An 18954-nucleotide genomic window follows, 5' to 3' on the forward strand; every position below is an offset into this window, starting at 1 on the left:
GCACCTTTTGCGTGCTGAATTTCTCTAGTGACATACAAGCAGACTTGATAATTATCCGTGACCTCCTATCCCTTTCCCATGGTGCTGCTTGATTTGAGAGACACTAGGTGAACCAGTCTCTAGGGGTGGTGGCACTCTGGTATCTCCTGGCCTGGTATCCCTTGGCAGGAGAGGGCTGGGCTGGGTGTGAGCCATGCCGGTCAGGCTCTCTGTCTGACTTCTGTTGCAGCCCAGGGGGAAGGAAGAGAGACTGGGTGCCTGTTCTGGATGTCGACTAAGTTCCATGATGAGAAGACCCTGCTGGGGGCTGCCTTATAAATGGCCCAGGCTTTGGCATCATGTCTGCTCAGGTGCATCATCTCCAGGACCTACTTTTTGCTTTCCCCAGAGAAGAGGACCCTTCCTCTTAACAGACAGCTCTCTCCCTAATCCACCCCCCAAGCCTCTCCTCCGCTAAGCAGGATCAGGAGGGTAGTGCCAGGATGGACCACAATAAGAAATTTCCTTTTCTTCCCCAGCAGTCTGGATACAGAACACCCCCTAGCAGGGCCAGATCCGTGGATTTTCTACCTTTGTGGTCACACAGAGCCCTGTGTTCAAAAGGGTCCCATGCTTATTTAATGCTCTTGAAATCTCTTGAAATTCCTAATCACATTTTAGTAAGGACTATACAGTTTCATTTTGCTCTGGGGCCCATAAATCATGTAGCCGGTCCTGCCCCTTAAACAACATGGTCAGCTACTTGACCTGCATAGTTCACTTTTAAAGACAAATTCAAGAATACATTAGGTAAGGAAGTAAGTAGCAGACTCCCGTGTTAATTGAAGGACAAGTGGAATTGCTGGGTAAAAGGCCTTAAACCATTATCAAGGCTTTTGATGTGCATGTGGCCGGACGCTTTAAAGTACTTGTATGTATTTTTTCTTGTAGCAGCGCAATGGATATTCCCATGAAAACAAACACTCTGTTTGCTTTGTTTCTATCAGTGCGTTAAACTCTGTTTCACATTCTGTTTTACCATGTGTGTTTTTTTCCTCTGGGGAATCGCCTGGTGTTCCTTCCTGATTTGTGTGTTTGTCTTACTGTTTTTTGAGTGATTCCCGTGAGTTCCTTGAACAATAAAGACATTTGCCCCTTGTGATTTTTTTTCCCCCTAACCGACTGTGTGACTTCAATTATATATGTTACTGTTTGTTGATTTTTGACATACGGAAGTTCAAAATTTGTCTAAGGTTGAATCTCTTGATAATTTCTTTTGCACTTTCTTATGTTAGCTTTTAGGTTAGTAGGCTTCTGCCTTCTAGAAATTTGATAAATGTTTGCTTATTTTTATAAAAGTTGATCTATTTTGACTGTTATACTTTATTTTTGAGGAGGACGAGGATATGATTTTCTGAACAATGGATACCTGGCTATCTCAGGGAATTCTTCCATTCTCCACCGATTTGTTTGTGTTACGTTTCTGCCTTCACCATTTAGAAGTGAATTACCTCTGGGCTCCTGTTTTGTTACGTTGGTATTTCTGTCCTGTCTGTATCATCCTGACCTAATGGGTGTACCCTTTGTATGGTATTAATGGGCTAGGGCTGGTCACCAGCATCCTCCTCCTTTACCTCCAACTAATTTATTTATTTATATGTAGAGAGAGGGCGCAAACAGGGGAGGGAGCAGAGCCTTAAGCAGGCTCCGTGCCCAGTGCAGATCCTGATGTGGGGCTCTATCCCATGCCCTTGTGATCACGACCTGAGCTGAAATCATGAGTCGGATGCTCAAACAATTGAGCCACCCAGGCACCCAAACAACTAATTTATTTTCTGATCTGTTCTCATTAGTTTATTTTCTCTTAGCCCCTGTCCGATTTCTACTTGGCAACAAACTACTTTCAGCAGTTTTTCTAGGAACTTAAAGAGATGTCAGTGGCCTTTCCTTTCTGTGATCGATATCCAAACTCATTGTCTGTCTCACATTGATCTACATGAATTTTTTATTTCTCTGTAGGTGAAGATTCTTTGTATTGAAAAAGCTTGTTAATTTGTAATTTGGGTAAATCTAAAAGGGAAAGCCTGTGTTTATCGTAGTATTACCTAGTTCATTCAACAGGTATATATTGAATATCTCCAAGCACCTGGGACTGTGGATGGCAGTGATCGCAATAGACAGAGACCTCTGGGGATCCTCGGGGTGACTTCTGAGAGGAGGACAGGCAGTGACTATTTATCACACAGAGTCTTGTGGGCCACTGTAGGGAGTTTGGGCTTAAGCCAGAACCCAATAGGAAATTGTTAGGGAGTTTTAAACTGGGCTGACGACATGATCAGCTGGTTTGAGGATCAGCGTCTATGTTGGTAACATCTTGAAAAGATGGGGAAGAATCAGTAGTGAGGCCAGGAGGGAAAACAGGGCCGGAATATTTAATGCCATCTCCTCTTTTATAAAGAATCTGTAAATCTTGAGGCAGGCAAGATTATTATTCTGCCTGTCGCAAATCATGCATCTGAAAACATTTTCCTAGATGGTATCACACGGAGAAAAAAATACCGTCACAAATCCCTGAAATTCTTACTTTTTATTTCAGTGACTTAAAGCCCTGTAAATTGCATTCCAACGAAGTCTTCATGAACATACGCATGGCGTAAACATATCCAGAATTCCTGTCTGGGTTTCACAAAATGCGCTCATCAAATGTAGCTTGCTTTTTAAGATGAGTGTAAGATTTACAAGAAGGTGAATGAAGGCAGAGTGTAGAGGGAGACATTGATGAATAGATTGAAACCTTAAATCCCTGAGCCTTATTCTCCCTTCAGACTAGATTGGATGGTCAGAATGCCATCACTTTCATGGATGAAGCGATGACTTTGTGCTAGACGAGTTTGGGAAAAGAATTCTAGGAAATTTTCCAGCTATCAACCAAGTATCAGCACATCAAGAAAGAGAATAGAGAAACAAGCCACAGCTCTTGGTGGAGTATATCTATTTTGGCCAAAAGGCAAAGTTATTATATTTTTAAAAGAAAGGAGAGATTAGCTCCTAAGTTACTATATTCAAGAACTATTTCAGTTTCAGGCAAGATTTATTTTGCTTAATGTATCTCATTTTATAGAAGCCAGACCTTTCCCTTCACTGGCCCCTGCAAGCCTCAAGTTAGGTTATAACCACAATTTATATGATAAAAGGGCCATAAATGCAAAATTTAGGGAGAGTGATTTTTTTTTGTTAATGCACAACGCTTTGAAAAATACCACATGGATTATAGGTGGAAGCTGAATTAAGGTTGTTAAAAGAAGAAAGACCTACCAAATCATCTGTTCATTGCCCAGAGAAAATTAAACTATTTCCCAGGTCTGGAAAACCTTATCAGATTTTATCATGTGGCTGCATATACTGCTTCTTATTTTACTTGGTTGTGCCTGTTTAAAATCTTACAATTCATCACTGTTAAAATTACTACTGGGTACTTATTCAGCCTTTCATGGAGTCAGTTTCTAAAGAAAGAAAGTGCTGCTTGCACATGGAAAACAAGTGTCTTAGCTTTACGATGCAATGTTTTTCTTTGCAAGTTGTATGTGTAAGCATAACACGTCTGCAGTTTCAATGTTCACCACGAGGTGCGGCACACAGAACTTCTCCTTTGTTCCTTGCTGACTCATGCAACAGAATTCTAGCAGTGGAGCAGGCATCAGGACTGTTTACAATGGGTAATACCTTAGCGATAGGCTTACCTAACTTCCTTCTGTGTTTGTTCTGCTGCGTGTATCTTTTTTTTTTTTTTTTAATTTTTTTTCAACGTTTTTTATTTATTTTTGGGACAGAGAGAGACAGAGCATGAACAGGGGAGGGGCAGAGAGAGAGGGAGACACAGAATCGGAAACAGGCTCCAGGCTCCGAGCCATCAGCCCAGAGCCTGACGCGGGGCTCGAACTCCCGGACCGCGAGATCGTGACCTGGCTGAAGTCGGACGCTTAACCGACTGCGCCACCCAGGCGCCCCGCTGCGTGTATCTTTACGCCCAGGTGGACTGTCCTTTTCAATGCAGTATGGCTGCGCACAACTCCTGGTCTTCCATCCAGAAAGGGAGAGAGAGCATCTTGTCGCTATTGTTGGAAACCTTCGGCCATTCAACGGCCCCTCATTTTCTGCCCAGTTAATCATTGTGCGGTGAGGACAGGTTCATGTTGATTGAGTTAGGACAGGCAGAGCTCCCTGCTGGAGCTAGAAGTGAAATCACTATCACTGAACCGTGAGACAGCTACATAAAGTCAAGGGGATGGAATGGATTGAGGGGTGGGGTGATCACTGCGCTCAGGGTGCTGGTTTAGCCTCTCCTTCCCTCGAGTCAGGACTCAGAAGGATTTTGGCTGTCTGTGAGACACTGTCTTGTTGCCATTCATACTTTCTTGGAGATGCCCCGTGCTCAGAGTTGCCTACTGGCAAGGATAAGCACTTCAACTCCTATGGAATAGGATTGTAGCTTCCCACTGTGGTTCTAAAGAAAACTTCTCCCAACCCAAGGGAAGTGGAAGAGACATAGGAAGAGAATAACGATACTCTTGGGAGCCTGGCAGGTAATATAATCAAGATTCTCATTTGGGGACTAAGATCACCACACTGGACAGGCAGGCTCAGAGGTCACATACCCAAGAAGACACAGCAGTGAAATAATCCAGCTGTGAGTTGGTGACTTGAATGTATGTGTGTACAAATATATATTTGAATGTATGTATGTGTGTGTGTATAATTATGTGTATAATTCTATATAATTTCAATTCAGTAGAAGGAGGAAGTTGGCTAACCACTCTGTCTCTGTCATTCAACTTTTAACTAGTTTTTAGGTCTCTTTGTGTCTTGGCTTATGGTTGTAAGGCAGTTTGTAGTTTGCTACACAGTTGGTAACTTTTGGATTCTGGGGAAGTGGAGAAAATGGAGAATGTAGCAATTGAAAACTAAAAGGGATCTTGAATATGAGCTTCTCCAATTTTCCTCTTCCCCAATCAGTGGGTCTGGATTGTTACTGAGAAGTCTTGAGTAGTTTACCAAGGGCCTCCTGGCTGGTCAGGGAGTGAATGTGGATCTGAGCTGAGAATTCCAGTTTCTCCATTTAAATGCTTTCCCAACAGTGTTTGGTGCCTGTGTCTCCTGTGGAAGAGAAACTTGTTTGTTATAATCCTGTTTACGAAGTAGGGATGGTTGGATCTTTTTTCGTTCCACTGATACAGAATTTTGATAATAGAATTTTGCCCAGTGTGGAATGGGGAACATATAAGATCCTAAGATTGTTTTATATTAATTAAGATTAAGTTCTGAAATAGATAGCTCGTTTTTCTCTTTCACTGTTGGTTGATTTACTGCTTGTGCATGAAAGGAGAATCAATGCCTTTTAAGAATTTATTATTCAGAACTTCCACCAATTTACATTGATCATCAGTGATAATTAAGGTAAACACTTATAAATGTGCTTTGTATAAAAATTCTGACATCGGGGGCACCTGGGTGGCTCAGTCTGTTGAGCGTCCGACTTCGGCTCAGGTGATGATCTCACAGCTCGTGAGTTCGAGCCCTGCCTCGGGCTCTGTGCTGAGACAGCTCAGAGCCTGGAGCCTGCTTTCTGCTTCTGTGTCTCCCTCTCTCTCTGCCCCTAACCCACTCGCATTCTGTCTCTCTCTCTCTCAAAAATAAATAAACATTAAAAAAAATTTTTTTTTAAATTCTGAAATCAATCAGTGGCCATAGGGTACAAAGGTCTATTACTAATTTTTGATGGGCTAAGCCACAAAGACTCAGAGGATGTTGCTGCCTGTTCCTTCAGTAGACTCTCCACTGAAAGGTAAAGTTGGTGTTTTCTCTGCTCTTTCCCTGCTCTCAAGGTCCTCTGCCACCAAGATGCTGATCATGGAATGGTGTCTAAGACGGGCTCCTGGCACGCGGCCTGTTGGATGAATGAATGAGTGAGAGGGGGAATTAGAAGACGCGGTGGTGCATTTGTTGGCACCAGAGGCTCTGGATGCCAGGAAATGATCACGTGGCTGTGAAGCCGCGTCCAGATCACGTGGAAACAGCGCTGAACTTCAGAAAGAGCTCCCCTGTTTCCTCGCACGTCATATTCAAGCAGACGCAGTCCGCTCGTGGTCTTTGGACGAAATCACTGGTACAAATTACAGTGATGCTGCCATTAGTAAAAAAAAAACATCTTCTGGGCGACTTAGAGCACAGTGGAAATTCTGGTGCTGGTGCACGTAGCCTTGAGCCTGTCCGAGGTCCGATCCTCTCGGTACCCTGCTCAGAAGCCCAGCTGTGAGGCCCCATCTGTCAGCGAAGGCGGCATCTGTGTCTCCGTCGGCTGACATCTGCGTTAACTCCCGTGGACTTGCCTGAAGGCCCGTAGGTGGCTGTGAGGCTCAGGGAAGCGGGCTCTGCGGTGGTGCCTTTAGTGAAATATTGCCCGGCCTTTTCAACTGAAAACCCCCCGTGATGGTGTGCTAAGCGCTTGCTTTTTCACGAGCTGGGAGACCCTTTCTTTTAGGGCTTCTTGCATTCCAGGATGCATTAAATAGTACTTGCTCATCTTTAAAGTGTATTTACTTTGAGAGAGAGAGAGAGAGTGTGTGTGAGAGAATGAGTGCAAGTGGAGTGGGGGCAGAGAGAGAGAGTCTCAAGCAGGTGGCACACTGTCAGGGCAGAGCCTGATGCGGGGCTCGAACTCACGAACCGTGAGATCATGACCTGAGCTGAAGCCGGACACTTAACCCCTGAGCCACCCAGGCGCCCCGCTTGCTAATCTTTTGCACCCGCAGCAACATTGCCGGGCAATAGGACTTGAGTAAATGCTTGTATGAGAGACTCAGGGCGGCGTTTTCTGCTTTCCGTTCAGTTTTTCAGAAAATGGTGTTGGAAAATCTAGCAGGTTGCAAAGTGGCCCTCCTCTCCCTCCACACACACACACCCCCCCTCTGCTTCCGGTCCTTCCTGGAGCATCAGAATGGGACCTTATTTGGAAATCGGGTCAGTGCAGATGTAAGCAGTTAAGATGAGGGCACACTGGGGTGGGCTGGACCCTTGTAGCTGGTGCCTTGATGACAAGGGGCCCGGAGACACATGGAGGGAAGATGGCCACAGGATGACTGAGGCAGAGATTGGAGTTTTGTCCCGCAAGCTGAGGAGCGCCAAGGATTGCTAGCGACCAGCGGAAGCTAGGAGAGAGGCATGGGGCAGGGTCTTCCTCTTGGAGAATTGACTGAAAACCTCAGTTTCAGACCTTCAGCCTCCAAGACTGTGAGGCAGGAAATTTCTGTTACTTTCGGCCACGTGGTCAGCGGCAATTTGTTAACAGCGGCCACAGGAAGCTAGTACAGCTTACTGTGTTCTGTGTCGTCACTGGGAATCCGCGTGAGTTTTCTGAGTTCTGTTTTGCACACTCAACACATCGCCATTGTGTAAAGACTCTTCTGGGCCAACGTAGATTTGAGTGGCGTCTGTAAGGAAGGGACAGTGCTTACTAGGAAACATTACAGAAACGGGGCCATTCCATTAGAAATAAATTTCCAGGGGTGCCTGGGTGGCTCAGTCGGTTAAGCATCCGACTTCGACTCAGGTCATGATCTCACGGTCTGTGAGTTCGAGCCCCGCGTCGGGCTCTGTGCTGACAGCTCAGAGCCTGGAGCCTGTTTCAGATTTTGTGTCTCCCTCTCTCTCTGGCCCTCCCCTGTTCATGCTCTGTCTCTCTGTCTCAAAAATAAATAAACGGTTAAAAAAAAATTAAAAAAAAATTTTTAAAAAAATTAAAAAAAAAAAAAAAAGAAAGAAATTTCCAGAGGTGCCTGGGGGGCTCAGTCGGTTAAGCATCCGACTTTTGATCTCGTCTCAGCTCATGATCTCACGGTGGTGAGATCCAGCCCTGAGTTGGGCTCTGCCCTGGAGCCTGCTTAAGATTCTCCGTCCCTCTCTCTCTGTCTCTCCCTCCCTCGCTCTCTGCCCCTCCCCCACTGGTGCGCACACTCGTGCTCTCTCCCAAAAAAGGAAAAAGAGGGGCTCCTGGGTGGCTGGGTCAGTTAAGCGTCCGACTTCGGCTCAGGTCATGATCTCACAGTCCGTGGGTTCGAGCCCCGCGTCGGGCTGTGTGCTGACAGCTCAGAGCCTGGAGCCTGTTTCTGATTCTGTGTCTCCCTTTCTCTCTGCCCCTCCCCTGTTCATGCTCTGTCTCTCTCTGTCTCAAAAATAAATAAACATTAAAACAATTTTTTAAAAAACAAAAAAGGAAAAAGAAAGAAATTTCCAGCGTATTCACTTAGGACCTTCCTCTTATGCCAACTCATTTAACACGTGTACTGAGTGCCCATAATATGCCAAGCACAGGCTTGCTTTGGAGGCTAAGGGATCTACCCACATGGAGCTGAGGATACCGTAGAGAAGACAAATAGGATTGATTTCAATTAATCTACATATTTATTTTATTTTGAATTTTTGAATTTTTTTTTTTTTTTAATTTTTGAGAGAGAGCATGAACAAGGGAGGGATAGAGAGAGAGAGGGAGACACAGAATCTCAAGCAGGCTCCAGGCTCTGTGGCAGGGCTCGAACTCACCAACTGTGAGATCATGACCTGAGCCGGAGCTGGATGCTCAACCGACTGAGCCGCCCAGGCTCCCGACTCTACATATTTTTAATGTCATTATGTATATGGAAAAAGCAGTCACACTGAACAGCAGCGAAACTCCGCGAATCAAATAGTATTTGGGGATGTCACTCAATGATCTGATTCAGAAACTTAATATACTGTGTTTATGTTCAGTTCTATTCATGTGCCTGTGGTTTCTCTCCCCAACCCAATACAAAACCGTCCTGCGTTTTCCACAGTCAGTCACAGTCCTTTGCGTGCAGTAGCTTTCACATGTCGTTGCGGAGTTAAACTGAGTTATTGATTGAGGGTATCGATAGGCAAGATGGTTAATAACAGCTAGCAGGTATTAAGTACCTTTTCTACGTACATGCCACAATAAGCAATGGCCCTTTGTCATTTGATTCTCACAGCTGCTCCCTGTGAGTTTCTATTTCCCAACGTCCCACTTTAAAGATGGGGTAACTGTGGTGCTCAGACGTCAGGAAAGCTGCCTGAAGCTCCACCGTTCAGCTGGCAGTGAAGCCAAGATTCGGGTTTATTCCAGCAGCCTGCCGCCAGGCTCCGCGCCCTCCGGCACCACGCGCTGTGCTTTGGGCCCACACGTGGCTGTCTGCCACCTCCTGTGGATTGGAGAGGACTGTGTCACAGTCATGCCCCTTTCTCTTTCTTCATCACAGCCTTCCGCAGGCGTGCGGAAATGGTGGGTTTTAATTGAGATTTTTCTCCGAGTGTGGCTTCTTTCTTCCCCCAAGAAAAAGAACGACAGGGTGTGCAGCGAACGATTGCTGATCAACTTCTATTTCTATCTAATTCTGCCTCTTTTTAGCCCTTGGCGTCCAAGCTAACACCACTTCAGTGATCGGTCTCCTCCAGGGTCATGTGTGGGTAAGCCCTGGGCTTGCATTTCACATCGTGGTTTCGCTCCTGTTGACTTGGGAGTGGGACCCCTCCACCCCCTCCTGCCCTGAATTACTTGAGGCAGAAGCTCTTGCCTTTCCTAGAGAGAGAGTGTAGGCAGTCTCCATCTGGGGAGAAGGGGGCGCCCCCCAAGCGTGCAGTCTGAGCCTCGCAGGCCTTCCAAGGGCAGAGCTTCTGCCGCAGGTGTGTGTCTGGATCCCCAAGCCCTTTCTGTGCCTCTCTGTGTCTGCTCTCTTAGCATCTGTGCCGCGCGCTGGTTTTCTGTTCTCGATTCATCGCTACTGGCGGCGGCAGCCATCCAGCCCTGCCTGGAGGTAACATAACACACCCCGTATCCCCGCCTGACGTTCCGTTCCTGGGGGTGCGGCAGGCCTGTCGGGGAGCTGCTGACTCAGCAGCGGGGTTGTCCCGTGTTTCTCTCCTGGAAGAACTCTGTGTACTTTGTTCGCCTGCTCCAGCCACAGCTCTCAGGATCTGATTTCGGCTGGAAACAACGTGCACCAGAAGTTTGAGAGTCAAAAGCCACAAGCGGTGGAAGCCAGCACCCTGTCATTGCAGCATTACCCGCAGTAGCCCAAGGAAGAGTAGGTAGACAAAAGCCCATCCTCAAGAGAGAAATAGATAAATAGGTAGATACGCGCAATGAAATATTATTCAGCCGTAAAAAGGAATGTCGTGCCGACTCGTGCTAAAACCCGGATGAACCTTGCAAAAGTGAAGTAAGCCAGACACAAAAGGACAAATATTATATTATTCCCCTTAGAGAATGTATCTAGAATAGGCTACCTCACAGGGAGAGAAAGCAGATCAGAGGTTACCGGCAGCTGGGGGAGGGTGGAGTGGGGACTTCCTACTTCCTGGATGCAGGATTTCTGTGTCAGGTGATGCACAGTTTTGGAAATAGTAGGTGATGGTTGTACAACATCGTGAGGGTAAATAATGCCGCTACATCGTACACTTAAAAATAGTTACATTTTCTGGCAGATTTTATGTTGTACCTATTTTTCATGGACTTAAAGAATGCCCCCACTCTGAACCAGATCTTGCGTTTGGGTGGACGTTGCCTCTCTTAGCAATTGAGAAAAACGCTGAAAAGCGTCCTTGGCTTCTCTTAGGCTGAATATAAACCTGTAAGAATGACAGCGTCTCAGCAGGAAGGGACCGGCACACCTCCGGGGTGTGAAGCAGGTGTTCACTTAACTGTCTTGTTTTCCAGCCCTGCCCTGGACCGCCAACACGTTATAGATGCCGGTATCCTGCTCAGTGGCCCTGAGATCAGTTGCTAGGTGCTTTGGGAAAGTGGAGGAAGGAAGATACTAGTTAGGACATTAAATGGCTTGAAGTGAAAAGAGAACCGGGACTCACGTTTGCCCTTCTGCTTCCTTTCCTTTCTTCCTCTTACCCTCTTCATCCCCTGTTGCGGTCTTCTCTGGGGGAGAAGCAAATACAGAGGGCACCATCGACTGATTTTTGCTCATAACAAAATAAAGCAGAAAGTTCAGGATCCGATCCCTCCTTTCCCTCTACTTCAAGATTTCTGACTCTGGAGAATTCCTCTTAAATCTCTCTCTCCCCTGTGGTCTGAAAGGACTAATACGCTTTCATGATACGAGTTTCTTTTTCAAACCCTGTATGCACCTGGGCTGGGGATTAAGCCGGATCATTCTTTGAGGTAACTAATATTATTATTCTGCACGTATAGACCCTTGAACTGTGGATCAAAGAAGATAAGAAAATATCTCACGGTAACAATCAGGAAAATAACAGTGAGTTCAACATACAAATATGCCCCACCACTCCTGTGATCTAATTCTGAGATATTACAAAGAGTTCTCTTTCATTTGGTGTAGACATTTAGTCTTTAAACCATGCTCTCAGGGTGTGCCAACAGCAGCTTGAAAAGAAGGTACCTGAGAGGAACAGGAAATGTAGTGGGCTAAGACCCCCACGTGGGCCCACATGCTGGTTTGTGGATTTCATATCCGAAGTCCATGGCTGAAACCCACAGGAATGAATTCAATGCATATAATCTGGAAGTTATATAAGGAATCAATTTTGTAGGTAATTTCTTGGACTCTTAAGAATGTTCAAAACCGTAGGATCCCTTGGTTCATTTTTTTTTGTCATGTATCAATTGATCTGGTCTCTTCTACCCTTTACCTTCTCGTCTTATCAATAAATGACAGTGGAATGTCTGACTGTCTTGTTTTAAATACCTGCATTTACAAAATCAGCCTGGGCACTGGGAAGGAAAAGAGAGAAGAGACTTAGTTTTGCAGATTTTACGCATGGGAACTTTAAGAGATTTAAAATCGTTCTCTATGAGAGGATCCCCATTGAATGAACATGGTCTTTCTCCTCAAACACTGTGGAAACCTGGCACGCTCTCACAGCATGGCTGGAATAGAGGACCAGCACTTTCTTCTGCTAACATCCCCGGATTAACAGTGTGTCCCAACTGACCGGGGTAATCAATCAGCTGACTAGTTTCACTACACTGTGATTGAGAATTACACGTATGTATGTTAATCTGGTACAAATAACATCGACCAACATCAGCACACTAGTTAGTTTTCACTTGCTTTGGTGTGTATTTGTATCTGATACCTAGTTGTTGGTTCAACTATCCTCATTTTGGGGCCTTTAGCCCAATTGGGAGGACATTTAATAAAGCGTAACATGGTTCTTTACCAAGTCTAACAGGCGTAGTTCTGATATGCTCATAACCCCTAATGAGGGTTTTGGCCATTGATCAAATACACAGACTTTCATGTAGTTACATAAAGCAGTCAGATAGCAGAATTATCGGCTTTGCTCATACCAGAGGGATTTTCGCCAGCTATATAAAGTATGTATAATTTAATTTACATGCATGTGTAATATTTATTTACTACTATATATCCATGTAATGGTGTAATAATAATTAGTGTTTTAAATTTCATTTCCTGTTTCCTGATACAAATTAGGCTGTAATAAATGGGTCAGTACTAAACAATCACAGGGTGGGCTCTTGACAGCCATGGGCATGATCGAATGCTTTACCAGCCGGATCCTGTTTTTTCCTCCTAGCAACGTCCCCAAACACTGAAGGGTGGATACAGTCCCCCATTTATAGAGGAAACGGGTAGTGTTTTTTTGTTTGCATTTATCCCCACTTTATGGATAAAGACAATGAACGTTAGAGAATTAGAGAGATTTTCTCCTGGACACGTTGCTTGGAACTGGTAGATATGGAATTAAAACTCTTGTGGTCTGACACTGATGGACAGTTTTATGTGTCAACTTGGCCAAGATGTAGACAGCAGTTATTCAACCAAACATTGTCTGAAGGTAAGAAATGTAGGATGATCTTTCTAAGGCCATAGCTTGGCTTGCAAGAACACTGTTATACTTCCAATTTCTGTTTTTGACACGTACGCCCTCGTCCATTCCTTCTTGAGTTCCTCCTGTAACATTTCTGTTACAAGCTTCCCACCCCGAAACATACACCTTTTTCCTGAACTCACTGGGGAGATGGTTATGTTTCCAGAAGCAGGGTAGAAACAAAGAGAATATTAATAGCATCCAAAAATATGAACTTATTCTAAGATTTGTGGAGTATTTCCTAAGTGCTGTTTCTGGGTTATTTTTATTGAATCCTCAGACCAGTAAATTACAAATCCACATATGAGATTTGTCATTTACAGACTATACTCTCTCTGGTCCACATGAAAGCTGCAAAACCATATTTAATACAAGATTATATAAGTTGATGCTCACTATTTGTGAATTCCATAATTTGCAAATTTGTGTATTTGCTGAAATTTATTTGTAACCCCCAAATCAATACATGTTTTTGTGGTCATTTGCGGACATGAACAGAGTGAGGAAAATCTGAGTCTCCCAATGTGCATGTCCCCAGCTGGGGATGAACAAGGTGATGCCTGTCTTCTTGTTTTGGCTCTTCTGCTGTGACTAAATGTCCTTTTTGCAGCCTTATTGACCACCACGATTTTCGATTTGTGTGCATTTCTTCGGTGGTTTCACTCTCTAAGGTGGCCTTCAAGCGTCATGCTGAAGAGCTGTCTAACGTTTCTAGGTATGAGAAGGTTGGGAGGTGTCTCACATGTATTATTAGATAAGGTTCACTTAAGCTTGAGGTATAGCTCTGTTGGCCTAAAGTTCAGTGCGAATCAATCAACAGTATAAGGTGTCTTTAAATAGAAACACGCATGAAACAAGGGTATGTGTTGACGGGTGGACAAAAATGTGTCCAGCAGCTGGCAGAAAGCTAACCCTGTCTTTCCCCTAGAAGCAGTGATCCACTCTTGTCATTGCATGGTTTGGGGTGGCTTTATAGAACATAACTACCATGAATAACAAGAATGGACTGCATTTCTCTATGATCTTGCTTTCCTTAATTAGTTAATTTGTTAAATACTCAGTGTTTTACTGTCAAAGGACATATATTCTCAAAGGGACAAAAAATGGTTCTTGATGGGGGGGGAGAACCCCATTTAATGTAAAAAGCAGAGGTATATACGCAGTGCATAACATATATAGTATATTGGTGGTATTACAATATCTTTTGGGGTAATTGGGAGAAATGTCTAACAAGGTTCCTTGGGGGGGAGGGCAGTAATGAAAAAGTGATTGCAAAACATAGCCGCAGGGCACAGTCAATATGTGATGAAGAAAGTATTTACTAGGCTACACAGCACAGTATACATAGCTGTTATTATTAATATCATTGTTAATATTATTTGTTTTCTTAGCCTCTTCCCATTCTTCATAGACCAGCATTTCTTAAATTGGAGTTTGTGGTCCCCTGAGGGGGTCTGCATTCTGTTTTCAGACCTGTCTGAGAATTTCCTCTAGAATTTATTTTGCTTTGGGCTTTCGTTTTGATGACAGGCATGAAAATAATAAATCGTTGTATCCTGGTTCCCCTTTATGGATGAGTCCTGCCACAGGATTTCATTGTCCAAGTTTATGCCTATCTTTTAAGATAGGAGTTCTATTTCAATGCCTAGGGGCCAATAAGGAATAAAAGAGGAGAAGACTTAAAGATCATGAGTAAAACAGACGGAGTGAAGGCCCAGTGACCTGTCTTCCTGCTCTGGGAGGGAGGACTCCCGATTCTGGATGGAGGAAAGTGGTGCTCAGCTGAGCCCTCACACGGGCCAGGGGGAGCACGGACATGCCCTAACCCAGAGAACATTCGCTTTCGCAGCCGGTACTGTGTTAACATTTTGAAAGGCAATTTAATCTCTGCAAAATAACATCATCTGCCACGTGAAATTAATGCCGTTAATTTGAATTTTATGGGCTTTCTTGTTTTCGTGTTCAATGTGTTACTTTGTTTTGGTCTCATTGTTGAATCAGGGTTAAAGCGTATGGAGTTTATTTCTAGCTTTCCATTTGTGCATTGCTAAATACCAATATACTAAAAATAATGTAAGTCTCCATCAGTGGTGGGCAATAATGCTTTTTGCCGTATCAAAGGGAGTGTTGGCATTGCTCGGGTTTAAGGAGCACTGTGAGGGACTCCTAGGATCACAGATTATCCAAGCTGCTGGGAATCAGTCCACCCATCTCTCTTACCACATGTGGACACTGAGCCTCCTGGAGGAGAAATGAGTGGCCAAGGTCAAAAACGAGTAGGGGCTGACTGAGGTCAGAGAGCAGGTCGGCAGGCTTCAAACTACACACCCCATCCAACGTGTCAACCCTGTCCAAAGGTGGAGCGTGGCAGATAAATGGTGACCACTGCCAGGCCACAAAATTGGGCTAGACACAAACTCATGGAGAGTTATGCGTCACCTTGGCTAACTCTGAGCGCGTAAGATGGGAAATGGGCCGGGACAACTGGAATGACAGACTTGTTTCAGAGTCAGGAGTCACAGTGAACAACGGGCAGTGCTGAAAGGAGACAACAGCCTTTTGACTTCCCTGCTCAGGTGATATCACCCATGAACTTGGCTTGTTCCAGTACTCTCAACATTCACAAGCAAATCCCCGAAGCTCCTAAGTTGAAGTGCCTTTGTACTTTCTACTCTGTTTTTAGATGTGACTGCACTCCACGAAACTAGGGCACGTATCACTGCGCAGGGAACGTGTTTCTCAGTTGCATGTAAGGGTTTTGATCCTAACTTGCTAAGCGAGAAGAGCGCATTTGTGATAGAATTGGATGGTCATTATATTAGTTTTCTATCGCCGTGTGACAAGTCACCACAAACTTCAGAGCAGCGGAACACAGGATACATCTATTATCCGACAGTTCCCTGGGGATGGAATTCTGGGCCAGGATCTGCTGGGAGCTTTGTTCAGGATGTCACACAGATGTAGTCAAGACATTGGCCAGGGCTGTGGCTCCTCTGAGGCTTGGGGTCTCGTCCATGCTCATGCAGGTGTTGGCCGAATTCGTTTCCCTTGCAGCGGTAGAACTCACAGCTGCTTGCTTCTTTGGGGCCAATGGGCAGGGTCTCTTTCCTCTAGACGCTTGGAAAGAGCTTACCTATTTAGGCCAGGCCCACCCAGGATGATCTCCCTTTTGATCAAAGCCAAGTGATTGGGGAATTTAATTGCATCTTCAACACCCCCTCATATTTACCTTATTTGTTGCTTAGAGGTTACAGGTTCTACCCACGCTCAAGGGAACTAAGGACATGCCAGGAGCACCAGCTAACTTAGCCTGTTGAAGTTGCTACAACAAAATACCATAGGGGCGCCTGGGTGGCTCAGTCTATTAAGCTTCCTACTCTTGATTTTGTCTTGGGTCATGATCTCAAGGCTCATGGGTTGGAGCCCTGAGTCTTGATTTCAGCTCAGGTCATGGTCTCACGGTTGATCAGTTTGAGCCCCGCATCAGACTCCGCACTGACAGTGGGGAGCCTGCTTGGGATTCTCTGCCCCCCTCTCTCTGTCCCTCTCCTGCTTCTGCTGTTTCTCTCTCTCTCAAGATAAATAAATAAATACATAAACAAACAAACAAACTTTATTTTAAAAATACCATAGGCTAGTGGTTTATAACAACAGAACTTTAGTTCTTACAGCCCTGGTGGCTGAAAAGCCCAAGATTGAAGTGATCGAAGTGTCTGGTAAGACCCTTCTCCTGGTTCACAGATGCCTGTCTTTTCTCCAGTGTCTTCATAACATGGAAAGACCAAGGGAGATGTCTGGCGTCTCTTTTAGTCTCATTCATGAGGGCTCCACCCTCATGATCTAATACCCTTCAAAAGGTCCCATCTCCTAATACCATCCCATTGGGGGTTAGGTTTTAAGATGAATTGGTGTTGGGGGGTGGGCGGTCGGACCCGTTCAGTCTGTAGCAGGTACCACGCGAGTTATCTTAGAATTCTGCTCACTGCCAGTCACTGGCACTTCCTTCATGAGGCCGTGAGTCAGCTTCGTATTTTCAGACTTTCGTGTGACATTTTGAGAATGTTTAGCACTATTAATGTATATGTTTATTTTAAAAGTTAAAAGAATAGGGGCGCCTGGGTGACAGTCGGTTAAGCGTCTGACTTTGGCCCAGGTCACGATCTCACAGTTGGTGAGTTCGAGCCCCGCCTTGGGCTCTGTGCTGACAGCTCAGCGCCTGGACTCTTCTGCAGATTCTGTGTCTCCCTCTCTCTGCCCCTCCCCCCGCTTGTGCTCTGTCTCTCTTGCTCTCAAAAATAAATAAACATAAAAAGAAAAGATGCCACAACTATTTGGAGCTAGCAGGCTCTTACTGTTTGGGTAATGCCTCATTCTTAGATGTGCTTTTGTCCTTTGCTGGGAAATGTATAGTTTATAGTTGCAAATAAAAAATTAATGCCGTGGATGTGTTTCCCACATGTCCTTACTTATTCACGTGCATGCCAAAATGAAATTACGTTATCGTATGTTTTATAATCTTGTCTGAGTTTACAGTCAAGCCATATTATAATGGGGCTTTAGTTCCACTCTTACATGGGTCAGATATTTAATGCATAAGGCAGGAAACCTAATAAACTCCATACTTGGTATTATGGCTCCTTTCTTGGAAACAAGTGATATGGCTTGGTATGGGACAGAGTAGAAGGCATGGTCCGGTTCTGAAATCACAAAACTCAAAAGCTGCTCATTCCTGTTTTCTCCAGGCAAAGGCAGCTCAAGCATCTCATCCGACGTGAGTTCAAGTACAGATCACACGCCGACCCAAGCCCAGAAGAATGTGGCTACCAGTGAAGGTAGGCATCTGGTCTTCATTATCTCTCTCCCTGTGTTCACAGTGCTGGCTATTTTTGGAAGACAAATAAAATGTGTGAGTCTCAGTTCTGTTCTACCGAGTGGGAGCATATGAGATTCTTAAAAATGAGAAGGCGGAGGGTTTCTCGAGTTTCTTTTTTGCTGCTTTGCTGCTGCTGCCCAATAAAGGGGTTTCCATAGGATTTAAGTGTCTCACTTCTAAGGCAGTGCTGTTATTTTGTGAATATATAATAGGTTCACTTTGGGCGAGCCTCCGTGATGTTATAGATCCTGTTTTTCAGTGTGGAAAACACTAGGATTGTCAAATTCTTGTGCTGTAGTGGAAAGTTCCCGGAAGAGCTTTCAAAATAGGCACACTCGGAATTCAGGATTTTGGCAACGGAAGGTCACGATCATGTGATTTGTAGAATTTGAACTAACCAATATTTGGAAGTAGGAAAAGAGATTTGTTTGATTACGTAAAGAATAAGTGGAAAGTCCTGCCTCTCAGGACAAAGAGTCGTTCCACTGATGGTCTTGATACAGAATTTCACTATATGTACTAACAGATGTTGGAATTAATTGCTTTGCGTAGTCCGGAAGCTTTTGTGTCATTACTTGGGTGTGGAAATGACTGTTCCTGTGGTAGTTAGTTAGTGGCTGGTTGACCCAGTTATGGAATTAGTTGTTTTTATTTTAATGTGAAACACAATTAAGTGAGTTCTTTTTTTTTTCTGAAGAAGAGTTCTTTCTAAATTAATTGTTGAACGCAGGTCCAGTGTAAGACATCTGTGAGGTGTCGGCTGATTTTCATTACAGGGTGTGCAGCCTGCTTCCTTGAAGTGTGCAGGGTGTGTGGGAGTACATTTCCAAGCTTTGTTTGGAGGCTTCATTTAAGCTGCTTGCAATATTGGGAAGCGTACCCTTGACCTGATGTTGGTTGCTCCTGTATGACAGCGTGTGCATGAACGACGATGGCTGGTCTCTGCTGTGCGTGTTTCCTCTTTGGGTATTCTTTGACTTGCTGTGTTTCAAATGGCTGACATATAAAGAGATTTTATAACGGGTTATATTCCCTGGTGTTTAAATGCCTCAGCGTTGTTTTACCAACATGGTAAGGCGAACAGAGTGGGGTGTTCTTCTCAGAGCAGCGAAGCACCAGGTAGAAATCCAATTTTAATTTTCTGCCTGTTAATTCAAATATGAGCATTAGGTCATTCTTGAAATTCAATT

The 18954-nt window shown here is 44.6% G+C and overlaps 1 protein-coding gene across 2 annotated transcripts in view; it reads left to right on the forward strand.

Annotated features, from left to right (window-relative positions):
• The window catches only part of FBXL7 (F-box and leucine rich repeat protein 7), a 396191-nt gene that overhangs the window by 88133 nt on the left and 289104 nt on the right, over positions 1 to 18954 (forward strand). For both annotated transcript variants that reach the window (XM_040494248.1, XM_040494240.1), the window contains exon 2: positions 17634 to 17723. In XM_040494248.1, the coding sequence (XP_040350182.1) occupies positions 17634 to 17723 (90 nt within the window). The remainder of the gene's footprint in view (positions 1 to 17633; positions 17724 to 18954) is intronic.

This window comes from Herpailurus yagouaroundi, unplaced genomic scaffold, assembly GCF_014898765.1.
Source record: "Herpailurus yagouaroundi ecotype Mexico unplaced genomic scaffold, PumYag 29, whole genome shotgun sequence".
NCBI classification, from domain to species: Eukaryota; Metazoa; Chordata; class Mammalia; order Carnivora; family Felidae; genus Herpailurus; species Herpailurus yagouaroundi.